General features: G+C 40.8%; 1 protein-coding gene across 2 annotated transcripts in view; it reads left to right on the forward strand.

The window, feature by feature from the left end:
• Positions 1 to 623: 623 nt before the first annotated feature.
• Ahcyl2 (adenosylhomocysteinase like 2) overlaps positions 624 to 20,592 on the forward strand; it is a 156,524-nt gene continuing 136,555 nt past the window's right edge. For both annotated transcript variants that reach the window (XM_042696091.1, XM_042696092.1), the window contains exon 1: positions 624 to 1,024. In XM_042696091.1, the coding sequence (XP_042552025.1) occupies positions 668 to 1,024 (357 nt within the window). In that variant the 5' untranslated portion in view covers positions 624 to 667. The remainder of the gene's footprint in view (positions 1,025 to 20,592) is intronic.

The raw sequence follows: 20,592 nt of genomic DNA on the forward strand, positions 1-20,592 counted from the left end.
GACATTCTGGAAGTCAGGAAGGAAAAGTAAACCCTCAAGCCTGGAGCCCGCGCTCTCCTCACGTGACGTGGCGCTTTTCCTTTAAATGCCGCCCACGTGATCGCTGACGCGCGCGCAGCCCCAAGAGGAAATTCAAGCTGTCAGGAGGAGTCATTCATAACCCCCTTCACTTTCTCTGGGGTTTCTGGTATTCCCTCCCCGGAAGCCGCAAGTTCTCGGAAGAATTTTCTCTCCCTCGTCCTCTCGGTCGCGTCAGTCGTCCTTCCCTTCTTTCCGTTAGTCGCCATCCTTGGTACTCCTTCGTAACGAAACCCTACTTTCCGGAAGAGGAAGGAACTACAACTCCCAGAAGGCTCCGCGTCCTACCACATCGAGCACGTCGGGAGCTGAGGTCCCGTAGTCTTCTCGGTGCGTGCGGCCGGGAGCAAGCGCACTACAGGTTCCGTGGCACCTCGCGAGGGAGTCTGACTAGAGGCGGGGCGGAGCTGGAGGGCCCGGGGCTGGCTGCAGGCCGGTGGGCGGGCGGGCGGGCGGGTGGAGGAAGGGGGTGGGAGCGGAGGCGATGGAGGGGCGGAGTGGGGGAATGGGGGAGGGAAGAGGAAGGGAAGCAGGAGGCGGGGCCGAGCCCGAGCTGGAGTCTGTGCCGGCGGCTGCAGCAGAGGTGGTGATGTCGGTGCAGGTTGTGTCAGCAGCGGCTGCCGCCAAGGTGCCGGAGGTGGAGCTGAAGGACCTGAGTCCATCCGAGCCGGAGCCCCAGCTAGGACTGAGCACGGCGGCCCTGAGCGCCATGGCCCCCGCAGCGGGCGGCGGAGATCCCGAGGCTCCAACTCCCGCCGCCGAGCGGCCCCCGGCCCCTGGCTCGGGGCCCGCCGCGGCTCTCAGCCCTGCGGCCGGGAAGGTGCCTCAGGCGTCGGCCATGAAGCGGAGCGACCCCCACCATCAGCATCAGCGGCACCGCGACGGTGGCGAGGCCCTGATCAGCCCCGACGGCACCGTCTCCGAGGCGCCGCGCACCGTCAAGAAGGTACTGGGGCCGGGCTGCCTTTCAGAGGAAGCGAGGGAGGGGAGCCGCAGATACTCTAGGCATGACCGCACCTCCCTCCACGCCCTCCTTTTTGATCAGAAGAGCAGAGACCACCTCTGCTCTTAAACCCACCCTCGGACCTGCCGCCACTCGGCGCCCGGTGCCGGGAAGCTGAGACTCCAGGTAGCACAGCCGCACTTGGCTATGCATAACATGGAGGTAGCGCTCGCCTCTACTACTTGGAATAGACAGGCTGAGGAGAGGCTTCTCATACTACGCTCCCGTCTCCCCCACCCCACCCCCACCCCCCGGCGTGTTATTTTCCAGACTATTCAAGAAGGAGACCCCGATGGTCTCGCAGTTCTCTCGTGTTCACCCAGCGACAAGGGTGGAAAGATCTCTTTTACTTGGAGAACGAATAAGCAGTAGTTTTAGTTTGCATTGAAATCCTCGGAGTTGTCTGGCTTTCTGTACAGATGATGACTTCTGCCTTCTCGTGGCCCACCGCTTCCATTGAGCAGCACTGATGCCGTGTCCTTCCTTTCCAGCTACTGGCATATTTATGCATCCTCTTGGATTGTACAAGGGAGACAGGGAAATTCTTTTTAATTTTAAGAAGTTTGTCCTCTCTGATCAGTAGTTCGTCACCAGGATTATTCCATTGTATATGAAGAAAATGATTTGTTTTGGTTCCTTTATTAGGATCTGAGAATGTTAGAAAGAAATACTGCTACTGTTGGGAAAGTGATTGTTGTGGGGCTTTTTGTCTTAGCTGCCCGCTTCTTTCATACAGTTTTGAGGCCTCAGGACACCAAAGAGTAAGGGCAACCAGTTGTATTAATACTCCTGTATTCCTTGGGCATTGGCTACATGATCCCCCACCTTCTGTCTCTCTCTCTTCCCCTTCCTCCCTCCTCAGCTCTAAACCAACACAGAAAAAAGGCATTGGAAGGACAGATATGGATTGTCTAATCTCCTAGGCAAAATATGAACACAGTTTTTAAAAATATTTTTGTGAAGGATTTTATTCTGTCAGAACAGGAGTATGGGGTGTGAACTCTGTATTGGTTTTAACTATGTAGGTCATATTAGCTCAATTGGAACCTTGGATGCAGCCAAACATTTTCTTGTAATTGCCAGATAATTAAGGTATTATAGATAACCTTTTCATTCTAACTACCCAAATAGAGTAAAAAATTATATCAGAGGCAAGACTATAATAATGCTTCAGGACATGTCCTTTGTTGTTTGCAATATTAAAATTCTGGGAAGAATTATAGTTCAAAGAGGCAGTGTGGGCACTCCTGCCAGAAGTACCTTGATATGAGTTGGGAATCTGAAGAATATTTCTGACTGGTGATGGTGACTTACTGGCCAAATCTTTTTCTTGTGATTAAGAATCATTTTCTTAGCCAGGCACTGGTGGGTCACGCCTGTAATCCTAGTTACTCAGGAGGCTGAGATCCAAGAATGACCATTTGAAGCCAGCCCAGGCAAGAAAAAGTCTGTGAGACTCTTATCTCCAATCAACTACCAAAAAGCCAGAAGTAGAGCTGTGGCTCAAGTGGTAGAGTGCTAGCCTTGACCAAAAGCAGCTCAGGGACAGCACCCAGGCCCTGAATATAAGCTCCAGAACCGGAACAACAACAAAAAAGTTTGTTATTTTTTTTCAAATCAGTAATTTGATTAGATTTTTTTGAGGGAAAAAAATGTATAATGAATTTCTTTTATAGCATGGAGTTTATAGTCTGGCAGACCTGGGTTTGAGTTCTGGTATCCCCAGGTTTTGAGTGATTTCCAAGTTCTACAAGTCAGTTTCTTCTGCAAAATGAATATACTAAATATGATTAAGGATTAGAAATATTTGTGAAAGTCTTTTCATTGAACTTGTCACATATCACAGGGACTTAAGAGATGATAGTTACTATTAAGAAATATTGATCTTTATTCTGTTAGGGCTTAAGTGCATGCTACTGTGAATTCTGAAAGGTACACATAGTTCAATAGATTCTATATAAAGAAGTTAGGAAATTACAGGCTATCACACCAGAGTATTTTTCTTCTTGGCTATCTTTCTTGTTGCTGAACCACCTCCTTCCTGTATTTTCAATATCAAAATGTATGTTTTATGATTCTAGATTTACTCAGCAGCCTCAAGGCTATGAAAGACAGGGCTGAGCTTGTCTTACAATGTTAATTGCACCAAGAAACAATTTCTTGGCTGAAAGTTAATCAAGTGAGGTTCTGGGCAAGCCTGAAGCGTATGACATAAGCAAGGACATTGTTGAACCTTTTTTTTTTTTTTTTTCTTTAAAGAAAGGATCTTGGCCTGAGTTGAACTCACTTAAAATCCTGTGTCAGCCTCCAGAGTGGTGGGATTATAGGTATGCAACATCATATCTGATTGTGAGCCACTTTTATGGGGACAAAAATCTTTTAATTTCCTAATAATAGAACTGGTGAAATGAAAATAAGACTGCTTTTCTTTTCCCAAGTGAAAGGTCACTTCACTAAGAAACTGCACTGTGATATTTCAATTTGTTGAGAGTTTGTTGATTCTTAGATTTCCAATTTAAATAATCATTCTGGCTTTGGCTCTCTTCTGCTTTAATTAAGCTATGTGGAGAGACTGGCAACATTAGGATTAAAACAGTTGCCTTTGACTCTGTAACCAGTGATTGTTGCTTTTTAAAAAAAAAAAATGTCATGTACAAACACTTATGTTCAATCATATTTCTATTTATGTTTTCTCTTATTCCAATCATGTGTTTGTCATCAGTTTCCTTGGTTTTCTTACTGTGCACAGTGACACAAGGGAAATGAACTTTTTATAAGATCCCAAATTCCCAAGTATAGTAGTTAATAAAAATGAACATATGGTGTTCATGTTACTCAGGCACTTTCCATCTTTGGCACCTGCCTTTATCCTGTAACTTGTGGTGCTTTGGGGCCAGATCTTATCATTATGGTTATACTTAATGTTCTTCTTCATAAATCTACCTTAAGTGAACTCAACAAACCAAAACTCTCTAAAGATGTAATTTGTGAAATGGAAACATACGTTTCACAGTGAAAGTGGTAATAGCTGAGAGGATTTTTCCCTGTGTTCTTGTAAGTGGGTACTAGGAATGTCAGAGAGAAAACAAGGCACAAAAAGTTAAAATCTTTCTAACAGTATGTCAGCTAACCAAAGAACTAAACTAATCTGTGCTTGATCACTATGGGCAATGACTGTGTTCAAAGAGACTCCGTTATTTCTCTTGGCAAACATATCTAACTTGCCCTTGCTTTGTTGCTTTCAGAAGAGAATGAGTTGGGCCATGTTAGTGCTTTCTTGCCCTGAGTTGTTTAAGCTTTTGATTAGATTAATTATAGATTACTGAAATAAAGTGTTTTGGATTTAGACATGGGAATGTGGGAGCAGCATAACTTTGTTGCCAATTAGAAAAGTACAGCTTGGCAGAATTCAGTAAGGCAATTGGCAATTGGCCCCTAATAATAGTTACCATTAATTGGCCTTTTGTGTGCCAGGAATTGTCATAGGTATCTCTGTAATCCTGACAAAAAACACTCTGAGATATAGGCGGCATTTTCCCATTTTACAGATGAGGAAGTATGGGACAAAGAGAATAAATGCCTTGTCCAAGATTATATATCTAAAAAGTGTTTTGAGGTAGTGCTTAAACCTATTATCTATCTGTTTCCATAGCCTGAATGCTAGGCATTTTTTTTTTCCAGTCTCATAGATGCAGGGCTTTTGGCCTCCTACCAAAAATCCAAGTGAACTTTTTAAGGTGTGCCAGTCTGGCTAAGGCTTAGGTCATCTGAAAAAGCAAGTAAGGAGAGTGATTCAAGGCTTTAGGAAGAAGATGGGAGAAGTTTTGCAAATGTAGAGCTTAAAAGAATTGTCAAATTAGAAGAGGTGAAGAATGTTTTCACAGAAACATTTCAAGACCCAGGGAAAAAAAAAAGGAAAGCAACCATGAAATAAACAGATTACCCATTATACCCTGAATTGGACATGGGGGTCTAAATAAAGATGACAAATCTTTCTCTCTCTCTTTCATTTTTTTAGGAGTTAATTGGAGGTAAGTGTCTCACAGACTTCCCTACCTAGGCTGGCTTTGAACCACGATTCTCAGATCTCAGCCTCCTGAGTAGCTAGGATTATAGGTGTGAGCCACTGCATCTGGTTTCCTCATAACTTTTATCAGATGAGTAGTTTTATCTTTATTTTTCAGTTGAGAAAATATAGGCTTAAAGAGAGTAATTAACCTTGCCGGAGGCTTTGCCAATCTGTGATACCTTTGGGATCAGTGAGATGAAACATTGCTCATAGCAACAGTGCAAAATTTTTTAACACTGCCAATCCTCTACTGCTGTGAGCAAATGCTCATATGAAGTCTGCTTAAGCTTCTGCTAAGACTGTTGTGTGCAACTCTTTGGATCTCAGGATCTACCTTCTTCTACAAGGAGGCATAAATCATCATGGCTCACATTTTTGTTTACTTTATTCACTACTTTTCATCCTGTCCTGCATTATCTTCTTAATACTTAGTTCCTTTCCTACTCTCATTCTTTCAAATGATTCTGTCTCTCACATCCTGCCATGATATTGTTTCTAACATTGCCCCCATTATCAGCAAATCCCCATGTATCTCATGGCATCTCATTTGGCTATTTACATATTTACCAAACTAATGCTGTTATTTTCTTTCTTTCTTTTTTTTTTTTTGGTCTGGTCGTGGGGCCTGAACTCTGGGCCTGGGCGCTGTCCCTCAGCTCTTCAGCTCAAGGCTAGTGCTCTACCACTTGAGCCATAGCGCCACTTCCGGCTTTTTTCTTTTTGCTTATGTGGTGTTGAGGAATCGAACCCAGGACCTCAGGCATGCAAGGCAAGTGCTCTACCACTGAGCCACCTTCCCAGCCAATGCTGTTATTTTCAATGGTGTTTTTCATTAATATCCTTGAAACAGATTCTCCATCCTGGAAGCTACCTCATATTCCTGCTGTGATTTTTTTTTTTTTTTTTTTGGTCCGGTTGTGGGGCCTGAACTCTGGGCCTGGGCGCTGTCCCTCAGCTCTTCAGCTCAAGGCTAGTGCTCTACCACTTGAGCCACAGTGCCACTTCCGGCTTTTTTCTTTATGTGGTGCTGAGGAATAGAACCCAGGGCCTCAGGCATGCAAGGCAAGCGCTCTACCACTGAGCCACCTTCCCAGCCCTTGCTGTGATTTTTTTTTTTTAGTCTGTTATTTTAGTTGAAGTTAACTTCCACTGCTGTTGACCTTAGTTGACCTGTGCTCATCAATTTGAGAGTTCATAGAGAAAATTGGAAAGCTAGGCAGATTATCATGACTATGAATTCATAATTACCTTATGTGTATAATCAGCATGGTCCCTTGATGTTACACATTTTCCTAGTATATTCACTTTCCCACTGCAAGTGACTATTTCAGGCTGTATTTCTAAGTTCTCATATTTATTTGTGTGTGTGTGTGTGTGTGTGTGTGTGTGTGTGTGTGTGTATTTTGCTTGGTCTTGGGGCTTGAACTCAGGGCTACAGCTCCACTTTTGGTTTTCCGGTGGTTAATTAGGATAAGGCTCTCATGGACTTTCCTGCTGAGGCTTGCTTTGAACAGTGACCCTCAGCTCTCAGCCTTCTGACTAACTAAGATTACATGTATGAGCCACCAGTACCTGGCTCTTTTTTTTTTTTTTAATGCCTGTCCTGGGTTTTGAACTCAGGCCCTACCTAGTCACTGTCTCTGGGGTTTTGTGCTCAAGGACAGTGCTCTACCACTTGAGCCACAGCTCCATTTCAAGCTTTTTACTGGTTAATTGTAGATAAGAGTCTCATGGACTTTCCTGCCCTGGCTGACTTTGAACCTCAATTCTCAGATCACAGCCCCGAGTAGTAGGATAGTAGCCTGAGCTACTGGTTCCCAGCTACGTGTTTTTTCCTTTAAGCCTTGTGCTTCACTTTAAAAGCAGAAGCTACCAAATGAGAATTTCCTTTTCTTTGTACCTCTTCATCTACAAATCTTTGTGCATTTGGGACTCATCTTTTTCTGTCTTCTTTTCTCCAAAGGCTAGTTCTCCCACAGTTGCTGTAATCACATTCTCCTGTGAAATAAAAATGTTTTTTGTTATTTTTCCCTTTCTGTTAGATCCTATCCTTCAGTATTCAGAGTTGTTCTGCCATCTCCCCTTTGGTGATATCCTTCATCTTGTTACTGTCCTGTCTTTGTATTTTTTCCCCCATGGCCAGACTTTCTAAAAAGGTTTTCTTTTTTTTTGAGGGGGATTTCAGCTGTATTTTTTTGTCTTTTCTTTTGATTCTGGGGATTGAACCCAGGACCTTGCACTTGCTAGGCAAGAGCTTTGCCACTGATCTACATCCCAGTCCTCTAAGGGGTTTTCTATACTTGATAGAAATATTTTTTTCCTCTATGAACTCCTTAAACCACTCCTATTATAACATTCTGTCTAAAACAAAACCTCCTTGCTTCAAGTTACTAATGTCCATCAGATTGGAAAACATTGTGTTCTCTTTTTACATTTCTCATATTAGACTTTTTAGCAGCCTGTAGTACTGATTCCTTATGAAATACTTTCCTCCTTTGCTGACATTTCTAGTTTCTACTGAATTTTTCTGGCTCTGCCTCAGTTTTCCCTCTTTGGTTGTCTTTGTCGTCCTTCCCACCCCCACCCCTTCACCCCCCAGTCCTGGGGCTTGAACTCAGGGGCCTGGGCATTGTCCCTGAGCTACTAGTACTCTACCACCACTTGAGCCACAGCACCACTTCCAGCTTTTTCTGTGTAGGTAGAATTGAGGAATCAAATTCCTGGCTTCATATATGCTAGGCAAGTACTCTACTACTAAGCCACATTCCCAGCCCTGGTCTTCTGGTCTTTTCATATGTTTTCTCAAGTCACTCACACCATCTTATCCCTTTAAGTATCATCTACATGTCAACAACTTTAAAAATTATTCCTTTAGCTAAGAGTCTTCTTCTGAATGTCAATATTATATATATACAGCTGCCTATATGTAATAAAACACAACAATTTTATTTCTAAAACCAATCCTTACCCCTCTGTACTGAGGATTGAACCCAGAAGCTTGTGTATGCTAGGTAATTAGTCTTCCACTTTGCTCCATTTAACAGCCTTTAAAACTGGATTTTTGTTTGTTTGTTTTGCTTTTGTCACTTGTAGGGTTTGAACTCAGGGTCTGGTCACTGTCCTGGAACTTTTCTGCTCAAGGCTAATGATCTATCACTTTGAGCCACAGCTCTACTTCCAGTTTTCTGGTGGGTAATTGGTGATAAGAGTCTCACAGACATTCCTGCCTGGGCTGGTATTGAACCTTGATCCTCACATCTCATCTTCCTAAGTAGCTAAGATTACAGGCATAAGCCACCAATGCCTGGCTAAAACTGAATTTTTTTTTTTTTTTTTTTGTCGGTCGTGGGGCTTGAACTCTGGGCCTGGGCGCTGTCCCTCAGCTCTTCAGCTCAAGGCGAGCGCTCTACCACTTGAGCTACAGCGCCACTTCGGTTTTCTGGTGGTTTATTGGAGATAGGAGTCTCACGGTCTCTCCTTCCCGGGCTGGCTTTGAACCGCGATCCTCAGATCTCAGCCTCCTGAGTAGCTAGGATTACAGGCGTGAGCCACCAGCGCCCGGCTAAAACTGAATTTTTTAATTTATCTAATTCTGAAAAAATATATTTTTGTTTTCTTGTATCAGTTGACACGTCTTTTTCATTTTTTTTTTTTTTTTGTCGGTCGTGGGGCTTGAACTCTGGGCCTGGGCGCTGTCCCTCAGCTCTTCAGCTCAAGGCGAGCGCTCTACCACTTGAGCTACAGCGCCACTTCTGGTTTTCTGGTGGTTTATTGGAGATAAGAGTCTCACAGTCTCTCCTGCCCTCTCCTGCCCGGGCTGGCTTTGAACCGAGATCCTCAGATCTCAGCCTCCTGAGTAGCTAGGATTACAGGCGTGAGCCACCAGCGCCCAGCTTCATTTATTTTTTATTTGGTGCAAGGGGATTGAACCTACAGCATTGGGCATGCTAACCTAAACATTCTACCATTGAATTAAGTAGCCTCTAATATATATAAACATTTTTTGAGGGGAATTAAGTAGCCTCTAATAAATATAAACTTTTTTTTTTTTGGTCAGTCATGAGTCTTGAACTTGGAGCCTAGTCACTGTCCCTGAACACTTTGACTCAAGGCTAGCACTATACCACTTTGAGCCACAGCACAGTTGTGAACCACTAGTTCTGGGCTCTAAAGATATTTTTAAAATAATTATATATATATATATATATATATATATATAATTTTTTTTTTTTTGTACCAGTACCAGAGCTTTTTCTGTCCAGGCTGGCTTTGAACCTCGATCCTCAGTTCTCAGCCTCTTAAGTAGCTAGGATTATAGATATGAGCCACCAGCACTTGGCTTTTGAGTATGTTCTTGCAAAATAACTTATTTATTTATTTATTTATTTTGAGATAGGATCTTACCATCACTTCTGATTTGTGATCCCTTTGCTTTGCCTCCTGGGTGCCTGGATTATATACTATTATGCTAGACTAGCTATTCATATCCATATTTTTGGTGTTTTTTTTCTTTATTGCTTTACTGGGATTTGAATTTGGCATCATACTTGCTAGCATTCTACCACTTAGTAATGCTTCTAGCTCCTAAATCTGTCTTAATGGTATGCCTATAAAAAATTTCCATAAAAAATTCCATATTAAGCCGGACACTGATGGCTCATGCCTGTAATCCTAGCTACTCAGGAGGCTGAGATCTGAGGATCCCAGTTCAAAGCCAGCCTGGGCAGTGAGATTCTTATCTCCAATAAAACATAAAACCAGAAGTGGTGCTGTGGCTCAAAAAAACAAAAACGCAAAACCAAAAAAATTCCATTTTATGCAAAGCTTTTTTTTTGTCAGTTATGGGGCTTGAACTCTGGGCCTGGGCACTGCCCCTCAGCTCTTCAGCTCAAGGCTGGTGCTATACCACTTGAGCGACAGTGCCACTTGCGGTTTTCTAAAAATTTCCATTTTATGTATCTGCTATGTACAAGACACTTTCTTCATATCTTTAATAATATTGTATTTTCTTCCACTTTTTATTTTGAGTCAGCCCAAGTCAGCCCTATGTAACCCCAAGCTAGCCTTGGACCCTGCTATGTAGCCTACTATGGCCTTAAATTCCGAACTTCTGTTTATGCTTCTCAAGCTGTAGGGTTACAGGTATGTGCCACCACACAGAAATTTATTGTAAATTTCTCACGAAATCTTTAGTGGAGAAAATCTTCTATTGGTCTTTTGATTTGTGTTCTTCTGCTTGTAATGAGGTTGTTAGAATTTTTTCATGCATTTTTCAGAAGTTTATGTTCTTTTTCTTGTAATTGCTTATTCATAGCCATTAACAAATTACTAATGGAGTGACTACTATGTGCCAGGTGCCAGGTCCTGAGGGCAGCAGTGAACAAAACTGATAAAAATCTCTGCCCTTCTAGTGGACTATCTTTTTACTGTTGGCTTGTAGGAAGACTTAATTTTTTTTTTTTTTGGGGTCCAGTCGTGAGGCCTGAACTCTGGGCGCTGTCCCTCAGTTCTTCAGCTCAAGGCTAGTGCTCTACCACTTGAGCCACAGCGCCACTTCCGGATTTTTTCTTTTTGCTTATGTGGTGCTGAGGAATGGAACCCAGGGCCTCATGCATGCAAGGCAAGTGCTCTACCACTGAGCCACCTTCCCAGCCCCAAGAAGACTTAATTCTTTGTATATATATTGCAAATAGTGTTTCCTATTTTGCTTAAAAAATTATCAAACTCAGGGCCTTACTAGACAGGTGCTAGACAGATGTTGTCCCATTGTGCTACATCCTAGATCCCCTACTCTGCTGCCTGTTGACTTGTCATTGTATTTTTTAAAAGTTGTTGTTAGTCAAGTTTATCAGCTTTTTCTTTTTCAGCTTAAATATTTTCCATCTTTTTTTTTTTTTTTTGGTCAGTTGTGGAACCTGAACTCTGGGTCTGGGCAATGTACCTCTATTCTTCAGCTTAAAGCTAGCACTCTACCACTTGAGCCACAGTGCCACTTCCAGCTATTTCTGCTTATGTGGTGCTGAGGAATGGAACCCAGGGCCTCATGCACGCAAGGCAAACACTCTACCACTGAGCCACCTTCCCAGCCCAAAATTTTCCATCTTAGATGGCCATTCTACTTCAAGTTTATAAAGTGTATTTTATTCAATTTTTTTTTTTTTTTTGTCGGTCGTGGGCCCTGAACTCTGGACATGGGTATGTCCCTCAGCAATTCAGCTCAAGGCTAGCGCTTTACCACTTGAGCCATAGCACCACTTCCAGCTTTTTGTGCTTATATGGTGCTAAGGAATCGAAACCAGAGCCTCATGCATGCAAGGCAAGCTCTCTACCACTGAGCCACCTTCCCAGCCCTCAACTATGTTTATGATTGGGATTATTATATTTTGGTTTTCAATCCGTCTGGAATTTATTTTTGCTTGTAATAGAAGATCCAAACTGTTTACAATATAAAATAGCACTAATACCCCCAAACAAAATGTAATATTTTACCTTTCTATTTTTTCTTTTCCTTTATATTGCCCTTCTTAACTAATTTATTAGCTCAAATGTAATAATTAGTGATTGAAGAGTGTACTTATTAGCTCAAGAATGACATTAAGGGCTGAAAGCAGGGATTATAGTTGAGTTCAGCATTGAAATTGAGTTTTATTACCTTAGGAAAACTAGTTGGTGGTCAACCCAACTAGTATAGCAGAACCTTTTTGAAGTTTCCTGATTCTAGTAGTAAAAGTTCAGAAATTCACATTTTTAGTACATTAAGAAGTCATACCTTTTAGGACTGCTCATACAAACAAAACTCATAGGAGTCTCATACTTAAAATGGTAGCTCTTATTTTTGGTACAATATCAAGGTGACCTGATAAACTTCCTTGACAGTAAAAGAACACTTGCTGGGCGCTGGTGGTTCAGACCTAGCTATGCAGGAGGCTGAGATCTGAGGATCACAATTCAAAGCCCAGTCCATGAAACTCTTATCTCCAATAAACCATCAGAAAACCAGAAGTGGCACTGTGGCTCAAGTGGCAGAGTGCTAGCATTAAGCTGAAGAGCTGAGGGACAGTGCCCAGGTCCAGAGTTCAAACCCCATGACCAAAAAAAAAAAAACAAAAAAACAAACCACTCTGGAAAATATACCTTTGAGGTCTCATAATACTTAGAGGCAGTTTGTTAAGCTTGCAATCATTTAGATCCTTGTTGGTCACAGTGATCCTTGCTATTTTTTGTCATCAACTGGAAGAAAGGCAACTCTGATTCTGTACTATCATATACCTACCTGCCAAGTTTTGCTCATTGTTGACTAGATCTTAGTTTTAGCAGTTTGTCTAATTTCTTGTTTTATAAAACTTTAGAGTAGAGAGACCAGTAAATTATTTTAGGTTTTGTGGAAGGGTAGAAACTTACAATATACCTTTTCTTTTCTTTTCCTGTTTTTTTTTTTGGTTTTGTTTTGTGTCTTTCCTGGGGCTTGAACTTAAGGCCTGGGTGCTGTCTCTGAGCTTTTGTGCTCAAGGCTAGTGTTCTACCACTTGAGCCACAGCTCAACTTCTGGCTTTTCTGGTGGTTAATTGGAGGTAAGAGTCTCATAAACTTTCTTGCCCAGCCTGGCATTGAATTACCATCCTCAGATTTCAGCCTTCTGAGTAGCTAGGATTATAGGGTGAGCTACTGGCACCCAGCTAATATTCCTTCTAAGACTTTTAAGTATACAAAGAATTAGACACATACAGACACACACACACATCAGAACTCCCCAAGAACCTTTGCTCAGTCCCCCCCATCCCCCATATAGATTCCATATTTACAGAGAGAACAATATGTCTCCACAAAGTCCCTTATATAGACCCTTACAGATTTCCCACATGGTCCCTGAGGACTTCTCTCCCACAATAATATCTAACAAGTAATACTTAAAATGGAGATTTTTTTTTTTTAATGGAATCAGAGTAGTGTTCTCTATAGTTATTTTGAGAAGGAACCAGTATTCTCTTTAATGTACTTAAAACTGAGCAAGAAAATGAAGTAAAAACAGCATGGCCATCACTAAGCTGTGGACTGGTGAATACTACAAAGCCAATTTTCTTTGAATATGTGTCTAGGACTGCCTGTTCCTGGGCCTGGAGAGGAAGTCATTCTCCTCTTTTTGTCTCTCAGGAGCTTGCATTAGTTAAACACTGTTCCATGCTTAGGTTCCCTTGAAGCTAATTCATACTTTCCCATGGTGGTATCTAAGTCACATAAATCTGCCTGGAGTTGGAAGCTCTAGAAACATTGCAACAATGGGAAAGAACTCGCATGATGTCCTCTATGAGTGAATGTAGAGGGAAGATTGTATGAAAAGTCAAAGTTATAATTTTTTTTTACCATGTTAGGTCATTCATAGGTTTGTATTCATAGTAGATTTGCATAAACCTTAAGCATGACTCAGAGAAATTAGTAGTAAACTTTTTTGAACTACAGCAATGTGGACTGGGTCATTGGTTTATGTTGGTTGATAGATCATTGGAAGACATATTGCAAGATTTTTTTTTTTTTTTTTTTTGGTCCGGTCATGGGGCTTGAACTCTGGGCCTGGGCGCTGTCCCTCAGCTCTTCAGCTCAAGGCTAGCGCTCTACCACTTGAGCCACAGCACCACTTCCGGCTTTTTTCTTTTTGCTTATGTGGTGCTGAGGAATCGAACCCAGGGCCTTGAGCATGCAAGGCAAGTGCTCTACCACTGAGCCACCTTCCCAGCCCTATTGCAAGATTTTTTAAGTGCTTGTAGCAGCATTTTTTGAGAAGCATCTTGTTAGGAAAGAGGAAACTTAACTTGGGCAGCATGCTTATGTGCATGCATACATTCGTGAAGGTTTCTATCACACTAAGATAGATGCCAGAGGCATTAGAATAGTTTCACAAATGTGGGTTCCAGAAAGGTAAATGTTTTTCTCTTGCTGCTTAGTACATGTTTATTTCACTAGAAGCCTGTTTTTGAATTAAAAAAAAATTGAAACACATGGAAAAGAGAATTGTACTTTACTATTCAATATAACAATTACTATCATTTTGCAAATTTTTCGTTAAAAAGATTCAGTGTTGAAATTGAACTTAAGGCTTTACAAATGCTAAACAAACACTCAACCATTAAGATATATTTATTTTATTTTATTTTTTGTGTCAGTACTGGAGTTTGAACTCAGAGCATAGGGGCACTGTCTTGTGGCCTTTTTACTCAAGACTGGCTGTCTACCATTATAGCCACAGCTCTATTTCCAGCTTTTTGCTGGTTAATTGGAGATCAGAGTTTCATAGACTTTCCTGTTTAGGTAGCTTTTAATTTTTTTTCCTTTTGGCCAGTCGTAGGGCTTGAACTCAGGGCCTGGGCACTGTCCCTGAGCTTTTTTTGCTCCAGGCTAGTGCTCTACCACCTGAGCCACAACGCCATTTCTGGCCTTTTCTGTTTATGTGGTACTAAGGAATCAAACCCAGAGCTTTATGCTTCTTAGGCAAGCACTCTGCCACTAAGCCATATTCCAGCCCTGGCTTTGAACTTTGATCCTCAGATCTCAGCCTCCTGAGTAGATTGGATTACATTTCTTCACATACTCTGAAAACCTCTATTCTACTTACTGTCAATGAGTTTGCCTATTCTAGGTAAAGGAGAATCATACATAGTGTTTTCAATTTCAGTAATCTGTTCTAGCATGTATCAGAATTTCATTCCTTTTAAAACTGAATAATAAGCCATTGTATGTACCACATTCTGTTTATCAATCTATACACATATTTATTTGATTTTCTGCTTTTATTTCTGTTGGATACACACCTAAATGTAATTGTTTGATTACAGTTAATGTATGACAGACTTGTATTCTGCTAAACTTGTATTCTTTTAAACTTTTTTATTACTTTTTGCTCTTTGGCGATTCTTGGAAATTTCTACAGGATTATGTCATCTTCAAATGACAGTTTTATTTTTCCTATATATGTCTTAATTACATATATCTATATGCCTTTAATTCCTTTTTCTTTCTGTATTGTATTGTCTAGATCCTCTAATACAATTTTGAATAGAAGTGGTGAAAGGGGAAGTAGAGGTGTGTTTCAAGTGAGTGCCAACCTTGAGTGAAAAGTCAAGAGAGAGTGGGAGGCTCTGAGTTCAAACTCTATTACTGGCATCAAGAAAAGAAAGTAAAGAAAAAGAAGTGCTAAGAGAAGACACTCTTGCCTTATTCCTAATTTTAGAGGGAAAAAAATAGTCTTTCATCATTAAATACAATGTTAGACGATAGCAATAGGGCACACTGTTCCTAATTTAAAAAATTTCTTTACATAAGTTACATAGAGGAGGATTTCTTGGTTACATCACCATACATATTTACAATATATTCCAGTCAGTCTCATCACCTCTATCACTCTCTGTCTCTAATATAGTCTTTATAATGTTATATAATGTTGTAGAGTGCTAGCCTTGAGTGCTTATATGGTGCTGAGGAATCGAACCCAGAGCCTCATGCATGCAAGGCAACTCGACCACTGAGCCACCTTCCAAGCCCTACGTTTTCTTTTTGTACGATGTCTTCAGTTCCCTCATTCTTTCCCAGTTCCTCCATCCCATCTCCACCCATGAGTTGTATAGTTCACTTTCATGAATGTCCAGTGAGCTCCACTGCTGCATTTTTTACCCTTTTTTCCTCCAGTTTTGTATCCTTCTCCCAACCCTTCTGAACATGTACACTTGAATATATCATACATAGGTAAAGAAGACAGAATCATCAAAAATTAAAAACTAAAGGGGAAAAATAGAGGTCTCTTCCATATTTTAGGGTTTATATCAGTATATATATTTACATAAATATGAAGAGGCACTTGGGCATTGCGCCTTTGTGTTTCTCTCCAAAGAGTATAACTCTTCTGGTCTCACTGTATATCTAGAATCCTATATCATTTATTATATCCCAGTGCATTTTAGTGATCTATATCGTCAATCCATAACTTGCATGTTCATTTCTTTTTTTTTTTTTGTCAGTCGTGGGGCTTGAACTCTGGGCCTGGGTGCTGTCCCTCAGCTCTTCAGCTCAAGGCGAGTGCTCTACCACTTGAGCTACAGCGCCACTTCTGGTTTTCTAGTGGTTTATTGGAGATAGGAGTCTCACGGTCTCTCCTGCCCGGGCTGGCTTTGAACCGCGATCCTCAGATCTCAGCCTCCTGAGTAGCTAGGATTACAGGCGTGAGCCACCAGCGCCGGGCTTGCATGTTCAAATATAAGGCAAGAATCTGTACTTTATTGAAACCTTGGCTTTTTTTTTTTTGGTAAGTTGTGGGGCTTGAACTCAGGGCCTGGGTGCTGTCCTGAGCTTCCTTGTGCTGAAAGCCACTTCTGGCATTTTCTGTGTATGTGGTACTAAGGAATTGAACACAGGGCTTTATGCATGCTGGGCAAGCACTGTACCACCAAGCCACATTCTCAGCCCACCTTTTCTGTCTTTATTTATTTATTTATTTTTGGTCAGTCATGGTGCTTAAACTCTGGGCCTGGGTGCTGTCTCTCAGCTCTTCTGCTCAAGGCTAGCACTCTACCACTTGAGCTACAGAGCCATTTCCGGTTTTCTGATGGTTTATTGGATGATAAGAGTCTCATAGACTTTCTTGCCCCAGCTGGCTTTGAACTATATTCCTCAGATCTCAGCCTCCTGAGTAGCTAGGATAACAGGCGTGAGCCACCAAAGTCCAGTCCACCTTTGCATTTTTGATGCCTTAAAAGCTAGTTATAATTTTCTTTCTCTGGAGAGAATTTGATATTGTCTCAAAATATATGTGTTTGTGTTTGTATAGATAGTTTATTTTATAGTCCAATTCTATTGTTTCATTTGTCATAGGCCAAATCCTTCTCCTCTTATGGATGAGAATAGTGCAGTTTATTTCTGATACTTTGGTTATATGCTTTATTCCTAGATTGAAAGTTCCACAAGGGCTCATGCCATATCTTTCTTGTTCACTGTATTGTTAGGATCTTACATTCTTTTTACATTTAAAGAATGATCAGTCAAACTTACGATACTTTTGAGAACAATGATTAATGTAAATTGATCTTATTATAGGGTAAAATTTCATCCTCTAAGTCTTCAAGTCATTCCAGAGTAGGAATTGCCTAGTTTAAATACACTTTTTTTAGCTGGCACTGGTGTTTCATGCCTGTGTAGTCCTAGCAACTCAGGAAGCTGAGATCTGAGGATTGGGGTTCAAAGCCAGCCTAGGTAGAAAAGTCTGTGAGACTCTTCCTTCCAATTAACCACCATAACACTGAAGTAGTGCTGTGGCTCCAAGTGGTAGAGCACTAGCCTTAAACGAAAAAACTCAGGGACAGCATCCAGGCCCTAAGTTCAAGTCCCATGACTGACACCACTCCTTCCAAAAAAGAATTTTGTCCATTTTCCTTTTAGTAATTAAACCTAAATGTTAACAAGTTTATAATTTTTTTACATGTGTATTCCCCCCCCACCCCCCTCTTTTTTTGCAGTGCTGAGGATCTAATCTAGTACCTTTCACATGCTAGGCAAATATTGTATTATTAAACCACACCCCCAACCCCATATAAGTTTATTTAAAAAATTTTGAGAGTCGAGGGATGTAACTCAATGGTAGACACACAGCCTAGAGTATATATGTGTGGGGGTAAGGGGGGTGTGTGTGGGAAACAACAACTTTTCTTTTTTTCTTTCTTTTTTTTGGTTGGTCGTGGGGCTTGAACTCTGGGCTTGGGCCCTGTCTTTGCGCTCTTCAGCTCAAGGCTAGCACTCTATTGCTTGAGCCACAACGCCACTTCCGGTTTTCTAGTGGTTTTTATTGGAGCTAAGAGTCTCACGGACTTTCCTGCCCAGGCTGGCTTTGAACCGCGATCCTCAGATCTCAGCCTCCTGACTAGCTAGGATCACAGGCGTGAGCCACCAGTGCCCGGCACAACAACTTTTCTTTACAGTTTGTGCTATATTTCTGCCACTTAAGTTATTTTCATTTCATTTCTAAGACTTTAGACCTAACTAGTCATGACTTACTGAATAATTTTATAGGAACCTATTTTAACAGTTAACTAAATAACAATTGAGATAGCTAGTCAGAAAGGGATAGTTGACATCTGTTTAATAAAATGGCATTTCTTTTGAAGAGGGGATAGCACTTACTTTTGTGTGTGAATGATTAATAAAAAGAAATTTTTTTTTTCTAGTCCTGAGGCTTGAACCTGTGCACTGTCCCTGAGCTGCTTCTTTTGCTCAAGGCTAGCACTCTACCACTTGAGCCACAGTGCCACTTCCAGCTTTTTCTGTTTATGTGGTACTGAGAAATTGAACACAGGTCTTCATGCCTGCTAGGCAAGCACTCTACCACTAAGCTACATTCCTAGCCCAAAAAACTGATTTTTTTTTGGTTGCTTTGAATAAAGTAAGTTGGCAATTGTGGACTGCTATTCATTTCCTTTTGCTTTGTTGACTAGGCCTTGCCACATCTTGGAGAACAGTTAGAACTTGCTCATCAGAAGAGCTGAAGGGTTTGGCTCCAAACCTTGTACATTATCATTGAACCTTAAGAGATGTTTCAGCAAGCTTATTAGCCTATAACATTGTTACTTGTTTTCTCATAATGCTTGATAATAATAACTAAAAATAATTATTGCCAGTTTGGATACATCCACTGATCTACACAGCTGATTATAAATTATTTTACTGTCACACTGCCTTCTGAGTTGTTCTAGTGGCTTATAAATTTTATGGTCTTTAAGATCTTTGCAGATATCCAGAAATCATTATGAGAATTTTTTCTTCTTCCCTAGAGTAGTATATTTTAATCTCTGTTCATTGCCTAGTTGCATAGCTACATTTGTTGACTAAGTATGCTCTTGAATAAAATTAATGTTGGCGCATAATAACTGCCTAATAAATGTTTATTATTATAGTGCTGAGCTTCAAACATGAACTATTTATTTACAATATACTTCTCTTAGCAACCTAGTTATCTCTCTGTCGCTTGAACATAAACCTTGCTACAGTCACAATCCAAGGAGACGTGAGTATTTTTTCAGTTCTTGTATATCATACTCTTAGGTAGAGTCTGTCGGATGGCACTGATAATTAAGCCTTGGAAAGAGCCCAAGGGTTTTTAGTGTCTCTGGCTAGACAGTAACAACTAGAACACTGCATATATCACCATGATGATACTTGGCAGTTCTAAAGCAACATTGGTTTTTATTCAAGAGCATCAGGTTGAACCAGTTAAGACTCTTTTGGCTTAAAACTTGCTTTGTAGATTTTACCATTTGATATACTCTTTTTCTTCAGAATTGTTCTTTATTTATCAGATCATGGAAATTACTTGAAGACTAAGAGACTTATCAACAAGTCTGTTTGTATAAAATGAAGGCAAATGTGGCAGGTACTGTTTTGGGACTCAGAATCACACTCTTGCCTCTGTTCTAATCTTGAGAAGAAAATGAATGGTATCCTAGGAAGGTTAAGACCGTGCCAAGATATAGCAGAATATTAGAGTATACTTTTTAGAGTACTTACAAGTATGAATTAGTTCTTAAACTAACACTGTGATAAACAATTCTAGTTTACTAATGGAAAAGCTGAATAAAATGTTCATTAAATGCCATTAAGCACTCAGGCTAAGACTCTAGAGCAGACAGCTATAGTTGCAAAAAATAAACACTTCATTTGTTAATCATTAGTTTTTCTATCAGTCGTAGGTTATAGTAAAGAAATGAACAGGGAGGGCTGGCAAGGTGGCTCAGTGGTAGAGTGCTTGCCTTGCATGCAAGAGGCCCGGGGTTCGCTTCCTCAGCACCACAAAAGCAGAAAAAGCCTAAAGTGGTGCTGTGGCTCAAGTGGTAGAGCGCTAGCCTTGAGCTGAAGAGCTGAGGAACAATGCCCAGGTCCTGAGTTCAAGCCCCACAACCAAAAAAAAAAAAAAAGAAAGAAAGAAAAAAGGAAAAGAAATGAACAAGGATTAAAATGCAGATTTTTAAAAATGTGTTTCAGGTTTTCATGATCATGAATTTTAAAAGGAGTAAAAAAAAAAATCAGAATTACAAAAACAAGAAGCAAGCCTAGTTTTTTTTTTTTTTTTTTTGTTTTATTTTGTTTTTTTTGCAGTCCTGGGCCTTGAAAGCTTCAGGGCCTGAGCATTGTCCCTGAGCTTTTTTGCCCAAGGCAAGTGCTCCACCACTTTGAGCCACAACGACACATCCAAGCCTAATTTTTATAGTTATTTTTCCTGCATATTATTATTTGTCAAGTCAAACACAAGAAAATACACGAATTTGAATTCTTATTCTACAGTATTTTAACCAAAAGCATGCTGACATAATATTAGCAATTGGTGAAGTATTACAGAATAAGCGTTAGTTCCATTTTTCTTGTAACCTTGTGTTTGAAACATTTATATAACATCTAAATAAAAATGTTTTAT

The sequence above is a fragment of the Dipodomys spectabilis genome, unplaced genomic scaffold (genome assembly GCF_019054845.1).
Source record: "Dipodomys spectabilis isolate Male_0828 unplaced genomic scaffold, ASM1905484v1 ptg000197l, whole genome shotgun sequence".
Taxonomy (NCBI): Eukaryota; Metazoa; Chordata; class Mammalia; order Rodentia; family Heteromyidae; genus Dipodomys; species Dipodomys spectabilis.